General features: G+C 41.1%; 1 protein-coding gene across 2 annotated transcripts; it reads left to right on the top strand.

Moving 5' to 3' along the window:
* On the top strand, window positions 1-27101 carry ALDH9A1 (aldehyde dehydrogenase 9 family member A1). Of its 2 annotated transcripts, XM_045546605.1 has the most exons (11): window positions 1-255; window positions 2278-2423; window positions 9802-9931; window positions 10596-10730; window positions 11722-11918; window positions 12576-12716; window positions 16248-16436; window positions 16699-16786; window positions 20082-20223; window positions 23062-23174; window positions 25001-27101. In XM_045546605.1, exons 1-11 carry the CDS (start codon window positions 75-77, stop codon window positions 25093-25095), a joined length of 1557 nt encoding a protein of 518 aa, XP_045402561.1. In that variant the 5' UTR covers window positions 1-74; the 3' UTR covers window positions 25096-27101. The 2 variants fall into 2 exon arrangements, 1 of the variants encoding a protein (XP_045402561.1); XR_006734013.1 differs by lacking the exons at window positions 23062-23174; window positions 25001-27101 and having other exon boundaries at window positions 31-255; window positions 16699-17062; window positions 20082-20169.

Below are 27101 nucleotides of genomic sequence, written 5' to 3'. Positions count from 1 at the left end.
GCCCCGCCCCTCCCCGCCGGCCCCGCCTTCCCACGCGGCCCTCGAACCTCCGCCCCGGAGCCGCGCGCGCCCCCATGTTCCCCAGAGCCGGCGGGGTCGCACTGTCTGCGTTCCTCCGCACCCTTTGGGCCGCCCCTGTCGCCGCCATGAGCACTGGCACCTTCGTCGTGTCGCAGCCGCTCAATTACCGCGGCGGGGCCCGTGCGGAGCCGGTGGACGCCTCCGGCACGGAGAAGGCGTTCGAGCCCGCGACCGGTAACCGCGCGGAGAGGGCGGCGGGAGGGCGGGGCGCGGACTTCCCCGCCAGCCGTGGGCTCGCGGGTTCAGCAGGGGCTTGCTGAGCACGGACGGTGACGGCCGAGTCACTGCACAGAGCGTGGGAGCAGGCAGCTCGCGACTCCGGAGACGCGGGCGTGTCTGGGCAGGGACGGGAGGGCAGGCGAAGGAGGAGCCGGTGCGCGGCGCGGGGGCGTCGTGCGTAGCTTCGCAGCGGCCGGAGCGGAGTCCGCGAAGTCCCGGCGCGGGAGGTTGTGCCTGTGTTTGTTAATTTTTAAAGTTGGGACTGTTACGTAATGTCTTCAACTGTGTGCCCGGGAGAGGACTTCCAGAAGAACGCTGGGGGGAAATAAGCAAGAATGAGGACTTTGTCGCCATCTTCTAGTGTTTTCCGTACAAGAATCACAGTTGGGAAAGGAAAAAGCCCCACCTTTATCCAGTACTCACCCCCCCCCCCCCGGGGTTAATGAAACGTAATTGACAAGTAAAAATTGTATATATTTAAGATGTAAAACGTGATGGTTTAATATATGTATACATTGCGAAATGATTACCACAATCAGGCTACTTAACACAACGTCTGCATAGTTACCACTTTTTTTGGTAGAACACTTAGGATTTACTCTCTTAGCAAATTTCAGGTATACAATACAGCATTATATGTATACTATATAATTATATATATAAATATATAGTGCAGTAGTATATAGGCACCATACTGTATATGAGATCTCCACAATTTTTTCATCTTGCTTAATCCAGACTTTTTAATCTAGGGCCTAATGTGTGTCAAGCACTGTGCTAGGCACTGGATTTATTCTGGGAACTGCAAAGATCACCAAGCTAAGGAGGAAGAGGATTTTTGTTTGTTTTTTGCCTTTTGCTTTGGTTTTCTCTTGTGTTTATTTTGCTGGGTTTTATGCAATATTTGTGGGGAGGAAAATGTAAATATTTTTTGTAGAATGCAGCCAGAGCAATAAAACTGGATTGCAAGTGACTGGAGAATTTAGGATTGACCATCCACACTAAAACCACAGAGCAATGACTTGTCAGAACTGAAAGGGGCCATAGACATCATCACAGCTCTCTTTTGCATATGAAGAAACAACTCAGCCCTCCCCCAATGTTGATACAAAAGGAAGAAAAATTGCTCTTTATTTTAATTACCTACAATGTATTTGATCTTCAGTCATTGCCTTTACCAACTAACTGGCTATTCAAGTGTAAGAGAAATTGCAGATTTGTGAAATCTCTCTGGAAAAAGCATAATCCCAGGAGTTCTTGTGAAAAGGAACTGTTGACTTGGCATACTTAAAAGAATTCTTGTTGGTAGCATCAGCACAATTCTTGGGATATGGGTCTGGAAAAATTGACTGTTTCATATTTTGCCCCAAAATAGGGACATGCAATTTAAAGTTGGAGTAAAAAAAGGAGAGCCTAGATTTTTTTATTTGAGAAAAAAATTTTCTTTTGGGGTTATCTTATCCTGATATTATTGCTTATTAACTGTATTTGCCAAGTATCAGTAGTATGATATACGCTACATAGAACATAGACAAGGGATTTATTCTATATTAAAATCAGTTCATAACCCAGTAGACTGATTACTTTCCAATTTGATTTTGCAAGACCCCTGAGATTCTGGGACAATGTTATAGAATGTTGCAAAATGATTTATAGGGCGTTAATATTAGTAAATCAAGCTATAGTGGAGGGCAATGATTCTTAACCCTTAATCAATGGTGAGTTTAGGGGACGTGATCTCTAATTCTGTGATGTGGTTAAGTACATTTTTCTGGAGGGAGGTCTGCAGTTTTTATCAGACTCTTAAAAGGGGTTAGTGAGCACAAAATATAGTTAAGAAGTCTGTAGAGGTGGTCACTAAATCTAAACCATACTTAAAAACAGGAATGGGATATGGAAAAGAATGTTGACGCATAATATTTTATTTAAATGTGTGGCAATAATTTGAAATAACACTGACTTTTCCCTTCTTTGTAGGCCGTGTGATAGCTACTTTCACATGTTCAGGAGAAAAGGAAGTAAATTTGGCTGTTGAAAATGCAAAGGCTGCCTTTAAAATATGGAGTCAAAAATCTGGCATGGAGCGTTGCCGAATCCTTTTGGAGGCTGCCAGGATAATAAGGGTAGGTTGTAATTTACTCTCTTCCAGAAAACTCCTCATACATTGCTCTGAGGATTCTTGGTGATGATTTGCAGTTAGACTTTGATGCAATGTTAGGTTATAACGTTTTTATGAAATAGGAAACCATTTCCACATGCTCACCTTGGTATATAAAACAAGCTTTCATTCAATGATTCCCACCTGGATTGCCGCTTGGACATCTCCCTTGGCAGGTTTTCTTTTCTGTCTTTGTTTTGAGTTGTAATGTACTCCTCTATTGTTTTTTAAATCATGTTTGTGTACTTATTTCCGTTTTACTCAGTCCTTTGATGACTCTCAAGTCTACCTTTCTCTTTCAGATTTGTTTTCAGATAAAGTTTCAGATATGGTTTTGTTACCTTAATTGCCTAGGAATATTTCATAGATTCATATATGTTCCCTTTTTTAAAAAAAAAAATTAAACTTTTTATAGTCTTAAAAATAAAAAGTACTAGATGCTCATTACAGAAATTTAGAAAATTCAGAAGAATATATGAATCAAAATATGAATCATGGATATCTTTTGAGTGGTAGGACTATGGTGACTTTTTGTCATATGTATGTTAAGTCAGAAACTGTTAAGGATCTGAGGGTTACTCTACTTGCGAGGGTGGAATATGTACGTATATACACATGTATATATTCTGTATATGTATATATCCGTACTCCATATATGTGTGTATATATGTACATATTCTGAAAAGAGGCATGGGGCTTTTTGAATCACAGAAAAAGATGGCTTATGTACACAGCCAAGTGCAGCAGCCAGACCAACACCTTAGCACTAGGTTTCTGAGCTCCCATCTCCACTGGGCGAGGTGGGAAGAGCCAGGCATTGCGCTGTGCATGCGGTGGGTTGCACCACGGGAGAGGAATTCTAAAATTGTGAGACTCAGATCGGGGCTGCTGGCACATCAAGCCATCCTTTCCTCTGGAGAGAGAGGAAAGACTGCTTGTTAACCCTCTCCAGGGTTGAGAGGGAAGATGTTTATTACCCTGGAATGTAAGCAGGTGTTTCCAGGGACAGGAATTAGAGAGTTTTAACAATTCCAAATCTCTCCGGAGGTCTGTATCTTCAGGGAGACACCATTTCTGCTTTCCAAGGCTTTTGCTGTTCAGTCAGCTTCCCGGTATTCTTTGCTCAGAAAACCTGGACTGTGCAGAAATATCAAAACATTCATAGAGACTTTCCCAACAAAGCATTTTTCCCTATTGTTAAAAATTTATTTTTAATTTGATAGACCAAAGATGATAACACAAAACTCATAATTTATTATTTTAACTTCTCCTTCATTTTTTCCTAATGCACGAGCATGTAGGGTTGTTAAGAATTAGTTCCTTTATTGTTATGAGATGACTTTTATTAATCCCGAATAATATCTAATATGTTTTGATCTGAAATCTAATCTGATATTAACTTTCTTTTCTTTTTCCTTTCCTGTCTTCCTCCCATTGCCTTTGATACCTATGTATTTTATTCATCAAAAAGATATTACTACCTTTCTTTAGAGCTCTGGTCTGATAACTATACTCTGGATCTGCATTTACCCAAAATGATTTCATAAGTGATAAAATCCCTTACCACAACCTGCAATTATATTAGCTCTCAGTTATTTCTTGTAGTGATTTTTCTGGTTAATCAATCTGCAATTATTTGCTCCTTCCATTTTTAAATTATAAACAGTCAATTATCTTTTTAAAAGATTTTTAAAATAAGGTAAAAATGTTTTATATTTACCATTTCTGGTGCTCTTCATTTGTTTGTATAGACCCAGATTTCTATTTTCTGTCATTTTTCTTTAGCTTGAAGGAATTTCTTTAGCATTTCGTATTAGTGCAGGTCTGCTGGTATTCTTTCAGATTTTGTTTCTTCAAAAAAGTCTTTATTTTGCTTTCATTTTTGAAAGAATTCTAAGTTGACAGCTTTTTCTTTCAGTACCTTAAAGTTGTTGCTCCACTGTCTTCCGGTTTACATTGTTTCTGCAGAGAAATTTGTTGTTATTCTTATTTTTTTGTTCTTCTCTGTATAGTGTTTTTCCCACACACTGGCTGTTTTAAGATTTTTCTTCTTTATCACTGGTTTTAAGCAATTTGATTATGTCTTTGGGTGCTTTTTTTTTTTTTTTTTGAGACAGAGTCTCGCTCTGTTGCCTGGGCTAGAGTGCCGTGGCGTCAGCCTAGCTCACAGCAACCTCAAACTCCTGGGCTCAAGCGATCCTCCTGCCTCAGCCTCCCGAGTAGCTGGGACTACAGGCATGCGCCACCATGCCCAGCTGATTTTTTCCATATATTTTTAGTTGTCCAGCTAATTTCTAATGTCTATTTTTTTAGTAGCGACGGGGTCTTGCTCTTGCTCAGGCTGGTCTCAAACTCCTGAGCTCAAATGGCTGCCTTGGCCTCCCAGAGTGCTAGGATTACAGGTGTGAGCCACCGCGCCTGGCCGTGGATGCAGTTTTCTTATTTCTTTTGCTTGGGTTTATTGATTTTCTTGAATCTGTAAATTTATAATTTCATTAAATTTGGAAAAATTTTGGCTATCACTTCTCCAGATATTTTTTCTGCCCCTTCTTCTATCTCTTCTTCTTCACCTTGAACTACAAATATTTTTGGCTGCTAGAAGCTATTCCACAAGTCGCGGATGCTCAGTTCATTTTTCCCCTAGTTTGTGTGTGTATGTGGTTTTTTTCCCCCTCAGCCCTTTCTCCCGCCCCTTGTGTGTGTGTTTTATTTCAAATCATTTGTATTATTATGACTCAAGTTCACCAATCTTTTGTATTGTCTAATCTGCTGTTAATCTCACCCAGTGTATTTTTCATCTCTAGAAGTTTAATTTGGGTCTTTTTTGGGATGTGCTCCATGTCTGTCCTTAACATGCTCCTGTTTTCTTGTGCCTTCTTGAACATATGGAGTATAGTTTTAGTAACTTAATGTCCTTGTCTGCTAATTCTATCATCTGTTGTTTCTGGATCTGTTTCTATTGATGAGTTTTGCCTCCTGGTTAAATGTTGGTTTTTTTCCTACTATTTGCATGCCTGGTAATTTTCAATCACTAGGTATTTGATCTCTAGTGAATCATTAGAGCATATTATGTTGTTGGGTGATAAATATTCTTGTACTTTAAAAAATACCCTTGAGTTTTGTTCTAGGGTGCAGAGAAGTTACTTGGAATCAGTTTTGAACCTTGCAAGCCTTGCTTTAGATCAGCTAATTTTGCCCCATTTCTGAATGCTCTCTGACTGCTTAACTCTGTGCTCTGTGCATCAGTGACGTTTTGCTCACCGTGGCTGGTGGGAACATGAACGATACCCAGCCCTGTGTGAGTTCTGGGTATTTTTTTCACCTTTTCTTCTTTGGTAGTTCTTTTCCCAGCCTTGGGTAGTTTCCTCACACTGGTACTCACAAGAGACTCTCTGCAGATTTCTGAGGTTTTCTTTCTGTGCAGCTGTCTTCTCTTCCATACTTAGCTGTGAAGCCTGTAGCCACTGCGTGTTCCCTGAATTCCCAGCCTGTCTCCTTAACTCAGGGTATCTGCCAGCCCCAACCCTGAGGAGAAACTCAGGGCTTCTCCTCCCTGCTCTGTGGCCTGGAAGCTCTCTCCAGGTGGTGAGCTGCACAGCTGTAGGGCTCACCTCATCGGTTTCCCTCTCTCGGGTCACTGCCCTGAGCCGCCTGATGTCTGATGTCTGAAAATTACTGTTCGTGTGTTTTATCTGGTATTTTTAGTGATTTAAGGTGGCAGAGTAAATCTGGTTCCTGTTACTCCCTCTTGGCTGGAAGCCCACTGATTCCCAGTGGAAATGAACGTTTTTTCCATATGTTTATTAGTCATATGTTCTCATTTTTACTTCGAATCCTCTGGTACTTTTAACAGATTATAAAGATCTTGTCTGTGGGACCCGACCATTTTTCAGTTGGAGTCTCCTTATGAAAGTAACGATCATTTGGCTTAAAAGGAGAGGGAGGATGTTGTTTAAAATGATGACAACACTGTTTAAATAAAGATTGTGTGTGTAGATTATCTGCTTGCCTCCAGCCTGGGCCCTGGTCCATTTGTCTTGCACGTTGGCCCCAGCGTGGCCCTCCTGCAAGCGCACATTTGACCGTGGTACCCGCTGGGGTAAAACTGCCAGTGGCCCCTCCGTAACGTGGCCCTCAGGCCAGCCTCATTTTCTCTGTTCACGCGCTGTAACCCCAGCTCCCCTGCCCTGCTGGCCCTTCCTCCTTGGCCATGCGTGCACTGTCACACCCGTACTTCTGCCCGTGCTGTGACGCGGAGTTTGATGCTATTCCTTTGTTTTTCTTGCCTCTTGTACTTACATCCTTAGCATTTAATGGGCTGTGCTATAATTCATCCTTGCCTTCATCCCTTTTTTCCTTCTGTGCAAGGTGCTGTTTATACATAATTGTATTTAACTATCCAAAACATCTTAAACCATAGCTGTTATTTTACCTATTTGACAAATGAGACAGTACACTCAGAAAGGTTAAATAGCTTGTCTGAGGTCGTATAACTATCAAGGGTTAGAGCTAGTCTGTTGGACTGCAAAGCTTGTGACTTTTGTACTCACCCTACCCGTTGAAGGAAAGAGAGGCTCAAGGCTTGTTAGGATTTTAATGCATTATGTCTCCTGGAGTGGCTCTCATAGAAGCTAGACTTTAAGGCCTGCTGAGGGGTTTGAGGTGAAAGGGAAAGACGAGGGACCTGCCCCTTCATCCCAGTGGGCCCCTGGTCTAGTCCTGTTGTGAAGCAGGGTAGGACAGAGGATGAACAGGGTTAGACACGAAGCATGCGTTTCCCGAGAAGCACTTATGGCAGTATGTTGTTATGGTGGAAAGTTTTAACTTGTGGTGGTTCCTGCAATAGTAGCAGGAAGAAAATTTGTGCTGTTTTCCCCTTCTCCTTCTGTCCTCTTTGCTTCAGGAGGATAAAGGAATCCCATTTCCCCTAAACCGATGTTACCTCTCAGTAAAGAGCCATTTGGACTCCCTGGTAATTTTTTCTTTTTTTGAGTCAGAGTCTTGCTGTGTTGCCCACGCTGGTCTCAAACTCTTGGGCTGAAGTGATCCTCCCATCTCAGCCTCCCGAGTAGCTGGGGTTACAGACGCGCAACACTGCACTTGCTTCCTTGGTAATTTTTGTAAGGGACATTTCTTGATGATCATTGCATGGTATATCAGAAGATCTCATGATGATCTTCAGTACATAACCTTTTTTATAGGATGGAGAATAATAAAATAAGACAGGAAAAATTTCCCAAGGCCAGCTAGAAAATTGAATTTCCTCTGAGAATTGAAACCTTGAAACAGTCCCCAGAGCTACTTGCTTATCCATTGTTTTAAAAAAGAAAAAATCTTGAGAGTAAAACTTTCTACTCTGTTAGTAAACATTCCGAAGCTTAGCAGTGATAGTCATAGATTACTTCCTGTTTGTTCACTCTTATCCTAAAGTGGAAACAGAAGTGCTTCACTGTTGCCAGTGTAGTACCTCTTTATGTATCTGAAATGTTCTGTACTGATTAATCACTTTATTCAGCTGATTAATGAGCTAGTACTTTCTTGCTCTCTAGTTTCCCTTTTGCATTCTGGAAACAGAATTTAAGCTACTCATAGTTGATTATACCTTTGGAAAACTGCTTCATCTTAATCATACTCTACAAATTCAAGAGTGGGGAATAATTTATACCCAGTTTAAGACTTAATGCTTGTGGTCCTCTCTGTACCCTCTTTCTAGTATTAGTATACTAGGAAACAAGTCAATTGTTAAACGCTTGTTTTGGTGAGTATAGGATCAGGGAAGGAAAAGGTGAATTACTGGTTAAGAGAGTTTAATGTAGACCATGTTTGAATGTGAAAAAATTATCTGTTTTGAAGGAACATGTCTATTCAGAAATTGCAATATTTATTTAGAATTTACTAACTTCCCCTGTTAGAAGTAAGCTCTTGAACGCAAAGAGGATCAATATTCTTTTTCCTAGTAATGAATGTGAAAATGAATGAACCAAAACACTTGATACCTCTGGTCTTTATAGAAATACATGTCCAGGCTCTACCGTCACACGGTCCTTCCCCGTATTTCATATTGATTCCATGTTCCTGCTTCCATCTCTTGAGCTTTGTACTGTGGGTAGATGTTTGTGTTAGTTTCAGTTGCATTCCATTTTGCTTCTGGTCAGCCTTACTGCCTATCAGTTTCAGTAAGAGAATGCTCCCTCTTATCAATTACTTGATCCATTTTTTATATACATTTTGATATTTATCCTATTGTTTACTTTAAATTGGATCCATAATACCTACTGATATTTCTTACATACTTAATTCTTTTATCTTCTTTAGGCCAAAGAAAAGCATTATTTGTCTTTCCTTTTTTGGTCTAATTTCCTAAACCTTTACGCTCATCCCTGGACCATCTCTAGAATCTTTCTTTTTTTTTTTTTTTTAAGCCAGTCCATTTAGCAGTGGGGGGTGTAAATCAACTTTGGTGACACTAATGTTAATGAGTTCTGCTAACCCAATACCATCAGACCAGCCTCTAGAATCTTTTTATCCTCAGTAAGTTGTAGAGGCCAGAACTAGAAACAGTATTTGAAAACAGTATTGATGAGTGCTGAGTATTAGAAAGTATTAGATAAAAGGGCTGGGCGTAGTGGCTCACACCTATAATCCTAGCACTTTGGGAGCCCAAGTGGGGAAGATCCCTTGAGGTCAGGAGTTTGAAACCAGCCTGGGCAATAGCGGGACTTCATCTCTACAAAAAATAAAAAACTTAGCTGGGTGTGGTGGCGCATGCCTGTAGTCCCAGCTACTCGGGAGGCTGAGGCAGGAGAATTGGTTAAACCCAGGAGTTGGAGGTTGCCGTGAGTTATGATGATGCCCACTGCACTCCAGCTTGGGTGACAGACTAAGGCCCTGTCTCAAAAGAAAAACAGAAAAGAACATGCTGCATTTCTTTGAGTGAATTAAAGTAATGTGTGTTATAACCTCTTCAATGCAATTGCGTGTTAGGATATTTTTTTATAATTTCCCTAAGGACTATTCTTTCTTATTATATATGCATAAACATATACATATTTGTACATGTGTACATATAACATTCATTTCTCAAAATGTTCTTTTACTAACTGATCTTGAAATGAGTTGTGATCTTAAATCTTTGTCAGTTAACTTGTGGGGAAGAACAGTGCTGCTATTGAGCGTAAGCTTTTATCTTTATTTCAAATGTAACATTGCCATTTCTTTATTTTCATTTAAAGTGCAGGCCGTTTCTATTTTTAAAAATCAACCGATGCATTCTATTTAAGCGTTGACTATTATCAAGACATATCATAATGTGTCTTAAATCTAGTCTCCTGTTTTACCCCAAGGAACGGAGGGATGAAATTGCCACCATGGAGACCATCAACAATGGCAAGTCCGTCTTTGAGGCCCGCCTGGACGTTGACACCTCCTGGCAGTGCCTGGAGTACTATGCAGGCTTGGCTGGCTCCATGGCTGGTACGTCCTCGCCCGGCCGCTGTGACCAGCTGACAGGAGCAGAGCCCAGTGGTGAAGGGCAAAGCTGTTGGAATTGAGACAGACTTGGGTTAAAGTCCTGGCTTCATCACTTTCCACTTTGCACTTCACCACTTTCCACTTTATCTTTCCTTATCTAAACTGGAGATAATACTCCCTCCCTTCTTGATAATGCGTGTAAGCACCTGAGCTTCAGACCGAGTTGCTGCCAAACTGGTTCGGTATTTGCCAGTTTTTCCTAGTCAGCAAAAAGTTTACAACAATTGATATTGGTGGTTGGCAGGGCCCAGGGGGGCTGTGGGGAGCCAGGAGTCTGAAGTTTTAGGGTCCTCAGAATCTTCCCCTGCTGCTGAGTCTTGCTCTCCTTTCCATTTCATTTCATCTGAGTTGCCTAGTAGAGGTTCAGTAAATTTTTGGAGAATTAAATCAAGTTGGATGAACATGTGCTTGAAGGATAGGCAGGGTTCTCTCTGTGGAGAGAATATGCAGAAGCCGGTGTAAGAACGACTGGAACAGACACAGGGAGGGAGAGGGGAGCCCGCCGTGCTGGGAGAGTGGAGGCTGGCGGGGCTGGCACAGGCGTTGGGGAATCCTGGGAGCGCAGACCAGCATTCTGCCTTACGCCTCTGCCTCTGTTTTCCCGCAGGTGAGCATATTCAGCTGCCAGGTGGCTCCTTTGGTTATACCAGAAGGGAACCACTGGGGGTGTGCGTGGGAATAGGGGCCTGGAACTACCCCTTTCAGATCGCCTGCTGGAAGTCAGCGCCAGCTCTAGCTTGCGGTAAGGATGAATTACTCCTCCCCTCCTGAGCCACCATTCTCTCCCCCTCCGCCTCCACAAACACACCCTTGCAGTCAGAAGGGCCTGCTGCTCTGGAGCATTCAGAGCCTCCCAGGGCGTGCTGTATTCCTGCCCCGTCCTTCCCCTCAGAGAGCTCCCAGACTGGGTCCTACACACAGATCAGGCCTAGGTATTTCCGTTTTTTATTTATCTAATTGATTTTTGCATATGGAAGGAAAGTTAATTTTTCCTGTAAAATTGAATTAGATTTGTGTTACTCATAAGTTCTCTTCCTTTTTGGACAAGAATTTTTACATAGGAGTTTGACTTCATTTAGGAAGCAGAAGGTGAACTCCCTTCTTCATTTGTGTCTTAAGAGAAATGATAAACAAGGCTTCCATTAGAGGAGCTTTGGGTGATTGACTTAGAAACAGTTTTAGTATACTATTTAAGGGAAGAATCTGGGGGAAAAGAAGACTTACACGTTAAAAAAGCATTACTGTTAGGACATTATATTGAAATGCAGCTTCTGTCCTGCTACCATTGCACATTCTTGTTCTAGCACATTTCTGTTTGAGAGACAGCTGTGAGAGAGGACTGATGGTCTTAGAATCAAGTCATTAGCTTTGGGGACTCTCATCAAATGAAGCTTTCTGGCCTTCAATTTAAATGTTTATAAAATGGGGCTAGTCGTACTCCATACTGCTGTTACAAGTGTTAAATGAGATAATATACGTGAAAAGGCCTAGGTATGTGAGTGTAAGGTATTACCATTTGAGACTGGGCAGGTTTATGGTTTGGGGTCTGTTTAATGAGAGAAACCAAGGTGGAAAGGATAAGATACGTTTACTTATTAATAACATTTTTGATCTAGCATGTGATGGGAGAACAGGACGTAATCGAAATCATTCTTGAATCGTCCTCTGGTCCCGTCCTCAGAGGATCTCCAGCTTAAAAAGTGTTTTTGTGTTTGTGTCTTGGCTTTATGCAGGGAACGCCATGGTCTTCAAACCTTCTCCCTTCACACCTGTTTCTGCGTTGCTGCTGGCGGAGGTCTACACGGAGGCTGGTGTGCCTCCCGGGCTCTTCAATGTGGTGCAGGGAGGGGCTGCCACAGGCCGGTTCCTGTGTCTGCATCACGATGTGGCCAAGGTCTCCTTCACAGGGAGCGTGCCCACCGGCACGAAGGTGAGGATGGAACCAGTGCTGCGTCTGGATGTGGCCAAGCCAGTCCTACCCTGGGTGCATTTTGGAGTCTTTCCTTCCGATTTTACCCAGCTTGTATAGGGAACGGGGTAGGAGATTTTACTAGACAAAGGTCTGAGGTTTCCTATAAAAGTGTGAAGGGGGAGGAGAGCACACCTGGTGTGATTCCTGTTAGTCCAGGGGGTGGAAGTTAGCGTCTCCTGCCTGAGGAGGTGATGGGTTTGAGTGGGCAGGGGCCTGGGCTGCCACTTGTGTTGTTCGGTGACTTAATTTCTTGTACGAAAGAAGGGTATTTTCTCAGGTTATTTCAGATTCATTATTTTAACCTTAATTTGTGCTCTGAGCTCTGTCAGCCTTAAACACAGTTACAGAGGAATTTCTGGCTATGATAATCCTGTGAATTGACAGTATTTTTAAAATGAATTCCCTCTTCAGAATGTCAGGTGCAGATCTGCGGGTCCTCTTCAGTCTTCTGGACGAGAGTATTTTAATAGATGGAGGGCAAAGTGCGTTGACAAGAGTAAGGCCGCAGGTCACACACAGTTCAAGATGACTTTGTAGGGTCGGGGTTTTGTGGACCTAGCTCACAATCCAATTTGTGTTAAACTTCTTCTGAATGCTTTGTTCTTGTTCTGTAAGATCATGGAGATGTCGGCTAAAGGAATCAAACCTGTTACACTGGAACTTGGAGGCAAGTCTCCACTCATCATCTTCGCAGACTGTGACATGGGCAATGCTGTGAAGGGGGCACTCATGGCCAACTTCCTCACCCAAGGCGAGGTACGCACCTGACCCTGCGAAAGGAGGAATCTCCACCCCTTCATCCAGCAGCGTGTGTTAAAGCTTTTTATTTTGAAATACTTTCAGACTCACGGTTGCACAAATAGTGCAAAGAATTCTCATGTACCCTTGAGCCAGATTTCTCAAATATTAACATTTTAACACATTTACTTTCTCATTCTCTTTGTCTGTACATACATATGCATATTACTAAGTTTTTCTGAACTTTTAAGAGTAAGTTTTAAACACAAGGCCCCTAACCTTTAAATACTCCAATGTTCCTAGAAACAAGTGTGTGCTTTTAAGATAAGCGCAATACACTTGACTAAAATAAAAAAATTAACATTGATATAGTACTATTAATGTAGATAGAGCCCTTATTCAAATTTTGCCATTTGCTTGACCAATGTCCTCTTAGCAAAAGAAGATAAGCATTTTTTTTCCTGGTCCAGGATCCAGTCAGTGATAATGCATTGCCTTTAGTTGTCTTGTCTTTAATCTCCTTTAAAAAGGAACAGTTCTCTAGTTATTTGTATCTTTCTGGATCTTGACATTTTTGAAGCGTACAGGCCATTTATTTTGTAGAATATTCCTTATTTTGGGTCTATCTGATACTTCCTGTCAGATGCATATTGTGCATTTTTGGCAAAAAAAAAAAAATTACCACAAACATGATGTTGTATCCTTCTCCGTGGTGGTTTAACTTTGATCATTTGCTTAAAGCGAGTCTTCGCTGTAAAGTCACTGTTGTTTTCCTGTGTGGTTAATAAGTATCTTGTAGAAGGTATTTTGAGACTATCCAGTTCCTCATCGAACTTTCACCCAAAATAGTTTTATCGTCTGCTGATGATTCTTTTTTTTTTTTTTTTTTTTGGAGACAGAGCCTCGCTTTGTTGCCCTGGCTAGAGTGAGTGCCGTGGCATCAGCCCAGCTCACAGCAACCTCAAACTCCTGGGCCCAAGCGATCCTCCTCCCTCAGCCTCCCGAGTAGCTGGGACTACAGGCATGCACCACCATGCCCGGCTAATTTTTTCTTTATATATTTTTAGTTGTCCAGATAATTTATTTCTATTTTTAGTAGAGACGGGGTCTCGCTCAGGCTGGTCTCGAACTCCTGACCTCGAGCAATCCACCCGCCTTGGCCTCCCAGAGGGCTAGGATTATAGGTGTAAGCCACCGCGCCCGGCCTTTTTTTTTTTTTTTTTTTTGAGACAGAGTCTCGCTTTGTTGCCCGGGCTAGAGTGAGTGCCGTGGCATCAGCCTAGCTCACAGCAACCTCAAACTCCTGGGCTCAAGCGATCCTCCTGCCTCAGCCTCCCGAGTAGCTGGGACTACAGGCACGAGCTAATTTTTCTATTTTTTTTAGTTGCCCAGCTAATTTCTTTCTATTTTTAGTAGAGATTGGGTGTCACTCTTGCTGAGGCTGGTCTCTAACTCCTGACATGGAGTAATCCTCCCGCCTTGGCCTCCCAGAGTGCTAGGATTACAAGCGTGAGCCACTGTGCCCAGCCCATATTATAGTTCCATTTTTAATTTTTTGAGGTGCCTCCATATTGTTTTTCATAATGGCTGTGCTAATTTATATTCCCACTGGCAACATACAAGGATTCCCTTTTCTCCACATCCTTGCCTACACTTACCTTTATCTTTGTGATAGTAGTTGTCCTAACAGGTGTGAGATGATATCTCATTGTGACTTTAATTTGTATTTTCCTGATGATTAATGATGTTGAGCATCTTTTCATGTATCTCTTGGCCATTTGTATGTCTTTGGGAAACTGTCTATTCAGGCCTTTTGCCCATTTTTTAATCAGGTTTTTTTTAATACTGAGTTGTGTGAGTTCCTTATATACGGTGATTATTTGTGTATGTGTGGTAAAACATACATGACATAGAATTTCCCATTTTAACCGCTTTTAAGTATCCAGTTCAGTGGTACTCAGTACAATTCACATTGCTGTGCAGCCGTCACCATTGTCTATCGCTAGAACTTTTTCTTCACCCCACACTGAAACCCTGTACCCATTAAATAATAACTCCCTATTTCTTTCTCTCCTCATGCTCTGGGACCACTATTCTACTTTCTAACTCTATGAATTTGACTATTTTACGTGCCCCTTATAAGTGGAATCATATAATATTTAATATTTGCTTATGTTTAGGTTGTTTCACTTAGTGTAATGTCTTCAGAGTTCATCCATGTTGTAGCATGTGTCAGAATTTCTTCCCTTTTTAAAGCTGAGTAATATTCCATGGTGTGTGTGTGTGTGTACTATACATATATACACACATATACCACATTTTGTTTATACATTGTTTATGGACACTTGGGTGTTTTCACTTCTTTTCCTATTCTGAATAATGCTGCTGTGAACATTGATGTACAGTGTATTAAATTTTCACTAGGCAGGTGACAAACAGCATTTCCGGGTAGTTTTAATTTCAAGTCTCTAATTATGAATGAGATTGAACATCTTTTTTTCCTATTTACATCCAGTAAAATTCACATTTTTTGGTGTATTGTACTATGAGATTTGATTTTCCCTTAATTTTTAAGAGTTCTTTAAATATTAGTGATATTAGCCTTTTATCTGAAATAAATGTTGGAAATATTTTCTTCCAGTTTTTCAATTGTCTTGGCTTAGTTTAGCATATTTGCCCTGCAAAAGATTTTTATTTTTATGTAGTCAAATTTATTGTTTTTTTCTTTCATTGTATCTAGATTTTGTATAATAGTTAGCAAACCTTTTCTTATACTTAGGTTACAGAGGAATGATCTGTATTTTCTCCTAGTTATTGTATAGTTTCATATTTTATATTTTGATTTCTGACACATTTGGAGTTTACTTTTGTGAATGATGTGAGATATGTATCTTATTTTATCTTTTCCACATGGCTAACCATTTGTTCTAGCACCATTTAGTCCATCTGTGTCCCAGGGGTTTGAGATTTCACCTTTGTCATAAACTAAATTTCCATGAGCACTTGGATCTATTTTTGGACTTTCTTTTCTATTTTATTGTTCTTACAGCATTTGAACGGTGTTTATGTTCATGTCTTTAGGAGGGTCTAAATAGTGATTATTTGTATTTTTAGAGACATTGATTTAAATGCTCAATTGAAAAATTAAGTTTAAGACTACAGTTATTAATCTATTTTTACTCTTCAGTTCCCACCACTCTCACCTCCCATTCTTAAAATATACAGTCAGATTGTGCAGCTGAGGAAGTAGGAACAGTCCTGTGGGTCATGCAGATCCAGTAATGGCCTTAAGAAAATTTAAACCAGCAATAAGAACTAACTTTTATCTCAAAGGTCAGATTGTAAGTGGGGGGTAGTATGTCTACAATTACGTGTGTGATCCTTTCTATTCAGTATGGGGACAATTTTCAGAAGTGGAACTGTCCTTTAAAAAAATGTGTAGTGCCTCTTTTAAGTTTAAAGCTATTAGATTATTTATCTTTTTCCCTTACACACAGCCTTTTTTCCCCTTACACACATATAAATTTATGTCTTGTGTCTATCTTTTAGGTTTGCTGTAATGGCACAAGAGTATTTGTGCAAAAAGAAATTCTTGATAAATTTACAGAGGAAGTGGTGAAACAGACCCAGAAAATAAAAATTGGGGATCCTCTTCTGGAAGATACAAGGATGGGTCCACTCATCAACCGACCACACCTGGAGCGAGTTCTTGGGTTTGTTAAACTGGCAAAGGAGCAGGTAAGAAATAAGTACTGGGGGAGTGGGATTGGGGGAGGGCTGTGTTACTCCTAAAGTACTTGCCGTGTGCCCTTTTGTATGTTAATATTCATCTGTCAGTGCCCCTAGCAATGTTCTGCTTTGTACTTTTTGTACTTGCAGTGGGGAGACTAAGGTGCATTTGTTCAGGAGTCACTTGGCATTTTAGGAATGTTCTTGGGGTTGTATGTTTGATACAAAATATGTAGGTTTTTTTTTTTTTTTTTTTTTTTCTTTTTGGCAGGGTGCTAAAGTGTTATGTGGTGGAGATATCTATGTACCTGACGATCCCAAATTAAAGGATGGATATTACATGCGACCTTGTGTATTAAGTATGTCCTCCCCTTGTTTGCTTTTAAGTGACTTGAATTAAATATTGAAAGGATAGACATGAATATTTATAAAATATGTATATGACGTAAAGCAAGGGTTGGCAAACTATGTGATCCTACTACCCAGGTTTAAGAAGTAGAAGTACTTTATTCCCTTCGAAGCCTTTTATGTGCCCCTCCTCTAGGGCAACCATATGTATTAGTTTACCTGGGACAACACCTGTCGTTCTGGAAGTAAGGAACTGAAAACAATGAAAATGCGTGTTTGATAAAGAAGTAAGTAATGCATTTTTTAAAATTTTACTTATTTTTTTTGCAGCCGCACATGTGTGTCCTGCAGCAAGAGGGTTAAGTGCACAGGGGGCTGAGTAATGAATTTAATTCCTCAAGAAAATGAAGAATTTTTTTCATTAGAACTATTAGTCTTTAATATAATAAGACCAATTTATTAGATAACATAGTAATGTTTTCAAAACAATGTAATTTCATAATTTTTAGCACTTTCAGTCTTAAAAAGTCTCTTAGTTTGGACAATCAAGTATATGTGGTCGTCCGACTCACACCCATCTATCAGTAATTCCCTCCTAGCTCAGAGCTAAGCACTGTTACAAATTTTATTTTTATCATTCTCATGCTTTTGTCTATCACTTTACAATGTATGTTAATATGCCCTATAAAAATAGTTTTGTAGGCTTTAAAAAATTACATATGTTGAATCATGTATAATTCCTTAACTTTTATCTTGAAGATAAACTAAGCTAATTTTTGTTTCTGAGGTTGATAGTGGTATTAGTTTTTAACACTTGCTATTTGATGCAGTTTAACCTTCAAGCCTTGCCTACAGATCCACTGATGCTTAAAAGCTGAGAACCTAATGTCCACGCCGTGGATTACCTTGCAGTTATTAAATGAATATTTAATGAATAGGAAAAGCTTATAATATATTAAATAAAAATATTGCTTATATAATAGTGTATATGGTATTATCCCAAATCTATTAAAAATCAAATATGTGCATGGGAAAAAGAAGGAATGGAGTGTGCATCCTAATATTAATAATACATTTCTTTGGATGCTAGGGTTAAAGGTGATTTTTATCATACTGTGTGCATTTCTGAATATTACAGACTTACTACAGAGAACTTGTATTTGACAATTAGAAAAAAAGTTTCGTTTCTTTGTTTTTTTTTTTAAGACAGAGTCTTGCTTGTTGCCCAGGCTAGAGTGCAGCGGTGTCAGAATAATTCACTGCAGCTTCCAACTCCTGGGCTCAAGTGATCCTCTTGCCAGCCTCCCGAGTAGCTGGGACCACAGGTGCCTGCTACCACACCCAGCTAATTTTTCTATTTTTTGTAGAGATGGGGTCTTGCTATGTTGTCCAGGTCGGTCTTGAACTCTTAGCCTCAAACAGTCCTCGCACCTCCCAAATTACTGAGATTACAGGCATGAGCTACCACGCCTGGAAGAAAAAAAGTTATTTTTAAACAAGCTGTGAACCTAGGCAAAGAAGAGGGACCTGACTATCTTAACTTTATTCTAGTGATTCTGAAAGCCAGTTTGTGGTCCACTGCAATATTGCTTGGAAAACTTGTTCGAAAGGCAGGTTCCTGGTCCCTGCCCCTAATCCCTGAATGTAACTCTCAGGTTGGGGCTTAGAGATCTGCATTTTAATAAGCTCACAGTTCATTTTTATGCACATTAAAATTTGGGACTGATTCCAGAGTGTAACTTATTAAATTTATTTACTTAAGATTTGGGGCCTGTAGTCCCGGGTACTTGGGAGGCTGAGACAGGAGAATCCCTTGAGCCCAGGAGTTTGGAAAACAAAAACAAACAAAAAACAGTTTGGGGACTGACATATATAGTATGTGATATGTTTCAGGCAGGAACCTTTCCTTTTCTTATATGTCATCTACTACTTCATACTTTCATTTCATCTCTTTTGACTTTCCAACATAGAACTCACTGCACATAGACCCGTATTGTATTGTCAATCTACATAAGATAATAAAATATTTTCTGGGACTACTGGGTGATAAATTGTCTTGAGTAATTATTCTGGCTAATGATTTCCTCCCAAAAATTATATGTAGGTTACTAGTTTTCAAAGAATCAGAACATAATAAACTATCCTTAAACACACCTAAGTATTGCTTACTGCGTCTTTGAAGATAGTTTAGGTGTTTCCAAAGTACAATGCAACCCACAAGTGATCAGCATGCTGTTCTTTGTGTGCACAAACTCTAATCCATCTCTTAAGAGATTTTAGAACTGCCATATTTGTAGATATGTGAATAGTTGGTTTTAGACTTTGGTTAAAAAAAAAAGCTGGTGTTTATAGCAAGGCTCTCAAGCTCTTTTCTGCCCAACATCATTTCCATGTAAACACAACTTTGCAGGCAACATTTCTCACGCCACGCAGTGACTGTCGTGGTGACTGTCCTTCAGGTACAGTGCAGGTGAATGCACACCTCCACTCGGGAGTCCCGAGGGTTCAGTGTTGGATGTCTGGCTAGAAGACCTTTAGATAGGCATATTTAAACATGTCAAGTATGAATTAAATCATTTTAGGGAATGAAGCTTTAAAGTATAAAGTGAGTAGCCTTAATTATTTATTTCTAAGTTCATGTTTCTATATTGGATTTTCTTTTTTATAACATCATTTATAATTCTAATTGTATCACAGTCATTAAAAAATATTAAAAACTATAAGAAAACATATATGTAACATTTTAACAGAAATTGGGACAATATCATATACACTTTTGTATCATTATCAGTGAATGTTTTATCATGAACATTTACATATTAAATTTTCTTCAAAAACATTACTTGACAGGCTGAGGTGGGAGGATCACTTGAGCCTAGGAGCTTGATAGCCTGGGCAACATAGCAAGACCCCATCTCTAAAAAATAAATAATTCATCACTAGGATGTGTATATTTCATGTGACCATTTCATCTGTTTTGGATGTTTAATTTTTTGCTCCCAGTTTCACTAGTATAAATAATGTTGGATGAATATCCTTATAAATCTTTATTCACCTCATTAGCTATTTCCTTATGATGAATTTTAAAAAATGGATTTAGAATTGCACAAAAGCTATGACTCTTTAATACATGTTAAATTGCCACAAAGAAATGATGTTTCAATTATATTCATACTGTCAGTGTCACACTGAATTTTTTTGAGCTGTGTATAACATTTTCCTGTTTACTTTGGATAAGAAGACATTATCAAGCGTCAGGAATAATAATCTCTTCACTGACGTTTGGTTTCATTTTAATGCTTGCAGCTGATTGCAGAGATGACATGGCCTGTGTGAAGGAAGAGATCTTTGGGCCTGTCATGTCCATTTTATCATTTGACACCGAAGCTGAGGTTCTGGAAAGAGCCAATGACACCACTTTTGGACTAGCGGCTGGCGTCTTTACCAGGTACATGGGGGGACATCCCAGAGCAGTTTGGAGGAAGGGGCTGCAGCGTCTGCTTAGATATGTGTTGATCTTCCTCCCTTGCTGGAGTTCGCCCTCATGGGAGCCTGTTTGCTGCAGGTTGAGTTTGAAGATGCCAAAGCATCCTTGTAGTTTGCCCTGAATGGCCGGAGAAACCTGCTATTGAGATTAAATTGTGCTATAAACTGTTGATGAAAATTCTGTCCTTTTTCATTCATTCATTGAATAAATACTTAAGGTTTGATCTGTGTAAAGCGCTGAGTTAGGTGTCTATTGAAAACATACGTGTCAAGAAATTTAGAAACCTGTAAGCATATAACTAGTGTGCAGTATTCTTAAAAACATGATTTTTAATAGCTTTGTAGTAGTTCCTAATTGGAATGCATTGAGACCCATGTAGGCATTTTTCTGTTGTTGGGTGTTTAGTATGTTGTTTCCAGTTTTAACTATTGTAAGTAATGTTGTGATTGATATCTCTGTGCATAAATTTTAACAGCTACTAGTAGAAGTAAAAATGATTTGGGAAGGCAAGGTCTTTGAAAACGATTGCAGATTGCTTGGTTTTATACAAATTTTGATTAGTCTTTAGCAGTAGCAGGCAGTTTTCTAAGGCTGCTTCTTACACTTAGGATTCTGCTGTTTCTTGGGTGATGTGCAAAGTTAAATTTTTTTGTAGCTTGGTGGTCAGGAACCTGGGAAGGAAGGTCAGAGTCTACCCTGACAACCTGGTGTTCTCTTCTCATTGAGCTCTGAAGACGAGATTGAAGAGCTGCTTTTTGATGTGGGGATAGAGTAGGTTAAGTGCTCTTACTTTGCTTTGCCACCCAATGCAGACAAAGTCCAATGACAAAGGAGGATAACTCCAATATGCTTTTTTTTTTTAATAGCTTTACTGGGATAATTCACACACTATACGATTCACTCATTTAAATTGTACAATTCAGTGGTTATTAGTATATTTACAATATCGTGCAACCATCACAGTAATCTATTTTTAGGACATTTCATCATCCTAAGAAGAAACTGCACATTAACTGTCACTCTCCATTCCGACTCCCGCCCCGGCCCCTGGGCACCACTAATCTACTTTCTGTCTCCATGGATTTGTCTATTCTGAACATTTTATATAAATGAAATCATATACTATGTGTCCTTTCACTTAGCATAATGTTTTCAAGGTTCATTTATGTTGTAGCACGTATCAGTACTTTATTCCCGAATAATATTCTATTGTATGGATATATACCACTTTTTTTTTTTTTTTTTTTTTGAGACAGAGTCTTGCTCTGTCACCCAGGCTAGAGTGCCGTGGCGTCAGCCTAGCTCACAGCAACCTCAAACATCGGGGCTCAAGCGATCCTCCTGCCTCAGCCTCCCAAATAGCTGGATCTACAGGCATGCGCCACCATGCCCAGCTAATTTTTTATATTTTTAATAGAGACGGGGTCTCACTCTTGCTCAGGCTGGTCTTGAACTCCTGAGCTGAAGTGATCCTCCCGCTTCGGCCTCCCAGAGTGCTAGGACTACAGGTGTGAGCCACTGCACTACTATATATACTACTTTTTGTTTATCCATTCATCTGTTGATGGATATTTGGGTCATTTCCACTTTTTGACTATTATGAATAATGCTGCTATGAATATACATATATGAGTCTTTGTGTAGACATATATTTTCATTTCTGTTGGGTATATATCTAGTGGTGAAGTTGCTGGGTCACATGGTCACTTTATGTTTAACATTTTGAGGAACTGCTAGACTGCTTTACAAAGTGGTAGCACCATTTTATTAAATATATCCCCACCAACAATGTATAAAGGTTCCAATTTCTCCACATCCTTGCCAGCCCTTGTTACTGTCAGTCCTGTTGATTTTAACCATCCTCGTGGATGTGACATGGTATCTTATTGTAGGTTGTTGTTGGGTTTTTTTTGTTGTTTTTTTTTGTTGTTGTTTTGAGACAAGGTCCCACTTTGTTGCCAGGCTAGAGTGCAGTGGCATCATCATGGTTCACAGCAACCTTAAAACTCCTGGGCTCAAACCATCCTCCTGCATTTGCCTCTTGAGTAGCTGGGATTACAGGTGCATGCCACCACGCTCAGCTAATTTTTCTATTTTTTGTAGAGACAGGGTCTTGCTATGTTGCTCAAGCTGGTCTTGAACTCCTGACCTCAAGCGATACTCCCATCTCTGCCTCTCAAAGTACTAGGATTACAGGCGTGAGGCACCAAGCCTGGCCTTCATTGTAGTTTTGATTTGCATTTCTGTGGGTTTTCTTTTCACTTTCTTGATAGTATTATTTGCAGCACAAAATTTAAAATTTTGAACAAGTCCAATTATTCTGTTTTTTATCTTTTAGTGTCATATCTAAGAAGTCTTTGTGTAATCCAAGATCATGAAGATTTATTCCTATGTTTTCTTCAAAGAGTTTTATAGTTTTCACTGTGACACTTTGGGTCTGTGATCCATTTGAGTTGATTTTTGTGTGTGGTGTAAGAAAGGGATCCCCCTTTATCTTTTTGTACATAGCTCTCCATTTGTTCCAGCCCTATTTGTTGGAAAAACTGTTTTTTTCCCCCATTGAATTGTTTTGGCACCTTTGTTGCTGCAACTTATTGTGTAGATGCCTTTTGGATGAGACTATGAAACCCAATCTATGTCTGTTTTGCCTGGATGACAAAAGATTTTAAAACATTTTGGGAAATAAGAATTTAGTAAGATTGAGACCCCCAGAACTGGCCGTCTCATTTTTCCTGTTAAAGTGGTAGCATGAGGAACCATGAATAACCATGAATAACCAACACATTCTTTCCTTTGCAGGGACCTCCAGCGGGCTCACAGGGTGGTGGCTGAGCTTCAGGCTGGAATGTGCTTCATTAACAACTACAACGTCAGTCCCGTGGAGTTGCCCTTTGGGGGATATAAGAAGTCAGGTGAGGAGCTGGGAAGTGTGAGAGCAAACCAGGTCTCTAGGGATACTGTCATAATTTGTCATCCACTGTGGAGTTTTTAGATACAGTTTAGGTAAAGTGTCTCTAAAGTAATATCTCAGGCTGGGCGCGGTGGCTCACGCCTGTAATCCCAGCACTCTGGGAGGCCAAGGCGGGAGGATCGCTGGAGCTCAGGAGTTCGAGACCAACCTGAGCAAGAGCGAGACCCCATCTCTACTAAAAATAGAAAGAAATTATCTGGACAGCTAAAAATATATATAGAAAAAACTAGCCGGGCATGGTGGTACATGCCTGTAGTCCCAGCTACTCGGGAGGCTGAGGCGGGAGGATCACTTGAGCCCAGGAGTTTGAGGTTGCTGTGAGCTAGGCTGACCCCATGGGCACTCTAGCCCGGGCAGCAAAGTGAGACTCTGTCTCAAAACAAAACAAAACAAAAAAATAAAGTAATATCTCAGAAAGCTTATATTAGTTTTCTTTATTATGCCAAATTAACAAAATATTTTAATTTATATCATTTAACAGTCACTTACAGTCATGATCATTACACTTGATAGCATATGGGAATGTTTTCCCAAAGCCACTGCTCGCGCATTAGGTTTGAAGCATCAGGAATACAGCTATAACTTTGAGGTTCTTTCTTTGAGTTTGTTGCCTGTAAACATTCATTAACTTCCCACACTGATCTTCTAGACTGCAAACTGGTTTGGATTTCATAGAGGCACCATTCTAAGAATCTGACCTCTAGTCTCTATGGCAGTTGTTTACAGCCATTGCAGTGTTAGTGAATATATAAACTCTGATGAATGCTGATGAGGTGATGGGTGTTAATTCATCAGTCTTGTTTGGTATTTAGGTTGGTATTACCCTTGCATTCCCTAATCGTACTCACTAATCATCTTTGCCCTGTGGGGTACGCAGAGGAGCTGTACACGCAGACGCAAACGCACTGTTTTATTAGTCACTTCAGTGCCGGGAATCCGCACCATAGGCCTTCGGGGGGCCTTCAGAGTCGGCCTTCCCTTCCCTTCGGACCGGGCCTACCTGTCTGTATGGGCTGAGAGAGAGAGAGATGGCCAGACCTGCAGGGCAGCGCCTGGCCTGGCAGCCTCGCCTTGGTTGTGCACTTCGAGGATTTGAAAGGACCGAGAGGCAGAGCTAGGTCTTGCCAGGACCCTTGCGTATGTTACCTTCTGAGTGGTGGCCCTGGAAACGTGCGTCTTTGGCGGCCTGGGCCTCGCCCCTAGAAGGCAGAGCCTACCCAGGTCTAGTGGGGGACGCTGTCCTCCTGGCACAGTAACCTCACCTGCCAGCAGTTGGGCAGTGCCTTGGACTCGGAGTAACCAGAGGCGACATAAGGTATCCCCTTTGCTCCCATGATGGGGAGGGTGTAAATACTAGGTCACTCCTACAGATTTAATATAAGAAATAGTTAATAAACCTATTATGTAGAGTTAAGTTTTAAATTAGCACCAACTTTCAAAGGTGTCAGGTTGGTTGCTGGAGAGACGGCTTTAACACATGGTCGGAAATCTGAACATTTTCAGACCTGAACCCAGAATAGCAGATGCCTCAAGTTAGGTTCCTCTTGGTAAGAAATGAGACTGTGTATTTCCCTGTCCCTGTCCCCAAAGGCTGGCCAGAGGGTCTTTTCCCCGTGCCTAGCTCCACAGCTCCTATGGGCTGAGGACGTCACTGCAGACGTCTGGGGCAGTGCTCTCCCGCAGCCCTAAGCCCTGCCGTCTGGGAGGTCACTGAGACTTCCCGGACCCGCAGTCATGGCTCATGCTGATCCCTTGTCTTCCTTTCAGGATTTGGCAGAGAGAACGGCCGTGTGACGATTGAATACTATTCACAACTAAAGACCGTGTGTGTGGAGATGGGAGACGTGGAATCTGCTTTTTGAAAACCCGCAGTGACACCCGCAGCCGTGCCAGGCTGTGGAATAATGAGGATCCACCCGCTTGGCAGAGGCTCGGCCGCTGATCCCATGTGAAATCCAGGAGTTGGGTCATTCCGGATAAGAGCGTGGGTGGTTCAGGGTTATTCTTCTTCTCTCAATCACTTTCCTAATTGAAAATGTGCCTGAGTGCCTTCTAGATACTCATCAAGAAAGTTGTGATTTTCTTCAAAGCAAATTTCTGTGCAGTCTTGAAGAGCCAATAACACTTCCAGAGAAAGGGAGCAGGACCAGGATTGTATGTTTTCCACACCTTTGGCCCACTGACCGTGCTAATGCTCTGGCTTATTTTAGAGAACTTGTTCCGTCATAGGTTCCTGGTAGAATCAGTAGACATGATTTCTGCTCATTGACATTTTTAGAGCCATGTCCCCTTGTCATTCCATTACGAAAACTGACAACCAGGACAGGGAAGGGATTAGATAATAGGTCAAATTCTGTGCGATGTCGACGTGCTGTAGTCGGCACTTTTGTTTCCATTTGATGCTGTGACAGAGAAAACCTGTCTCGGGTTCTTGAACCACAGCCGGCTCTCCTACACCAGAAGAGTTACCTTTTAAATGTACCAGTTATTTGTGTGCCAATGTAGTACAGTGAAATTCAGCCACATCACTTTTAAAACTACTTTCGCTTTCTTTGACATTCACGTTTTGAAACTAAACACGCCTGAAGGTTATAGTAGGACAGAGGAGGGCTAAAGTTAAAAGCACGGGCAGAGGGATTTGATCTTTGTAGTGAGTCCAAAGGGCAGGTTTAGTTGCTGTAATGAGCTTTTTATAGCTCACGTAAGCATTTAAGCCCCATGTTTGTCCCCACCTCGATAAGCAGTGCTGTCTTTGGAGAGCTGTCAGATCAGTGTGACTGTGCAGATTGCTACAGTGATGCCTCACTCTGCCCCTTCTCTTTCAGGGGAATAGTTTATAAATAATAGCTAATTTAGTAGTCAGAGGTAAGGGACAATCGTTGCTGGGCCTGAGTCTAATTATGTATCATGATGGGCAAATACTATAGTTTCAGAGCATGAGAACGATTGAATCAGCCTTTCTTGGTGTTCACTTGCATAGAAGACACACGTGGTCCTGAACCAGGCAACAGACGTCTCCTACCCCGTGTCTCAGGGGGGCCTTGTGCAACCTACCAGCGGGCACCGCCTGGGAGAAGGCAGGTTTCTGATCGTCCTTCTAAAGAGAAAACAGCAGGGGAAAGGAAACCGACATTTGAGTACTCACCGTGCTCCTACATTCCTTTTCATTTAGTACTCACGCTAAGCCTAAGGTTGGTATTATCCCTGATGTTCAAATGAAGAAACTGAGGTTTGGAGTCTTGGTCCTACGCAAGTGTGATGATGTACATACATTGGTTTTCATCCACAGTTCCTGGCTCATAACGGCCATCACCCTTGTTACAGTCTTTGTTATAAGGTTGGGGTGCTTTAGGCCTCAGAAAACAGAATCTCTCTCTTGGACCTTCTACCTTCCTTTCACCTGCCCAAGGCAGGACTCCAATCTTCGCCCACCTTTCTGGTTATGGTCCTGATACACTCATTCCAGAGAGTGTTAAGGCCCCATACCCCTGGAGGAAGGGACGCTGCACAGAGGGGCCAAAAAGAATCTGAACAGACGGGCCTTGCTGGGTTTCCCCACTCAGTCTGTTTGTATTAGATCATACCCTTTGTCTAGTCACATCCACCATGGTCCTTCATGGTTAATCGTGCCTATCAGCGACGTCTCTGTACAAGGCCCAAGAGGACAGGGTTTGGGGGCTTCTGGATTGCTGAACGCATGAAGCTTACAAGAAGGTGAACAAGAACTCATCCATGTGCTGGGAGGGTGGCCTCCCTGACTCCATGGGGACAGAAGCTCCTGTGCTTGGGACCTCACCCTGTGTATCCCTTCCTCTGGCTGTTTATTTGTATCCTTTAAAATACCCTTTGTAATAAACCAGTAAACGTA

The sequence above is a fragment of the Lemur catta genome, chromosome 3 (assembly GCF_020740605.2).
Source record: "Lemur catta isolate mLemCat1 chromosome 3, mLemCat1.pri, whole genome shotgun sequence".
Lineage (NCBI taxonomy): Eukaryota > Metazoa > Chordata > Mammalia > Primates > Lemuridae > Lemur > Lemur catta.
The sequence above is the reverse complement of the archived record's forward strand: the minus strand, read 5'-3'. Positions and strand labels throughout refer to the sequence as shown.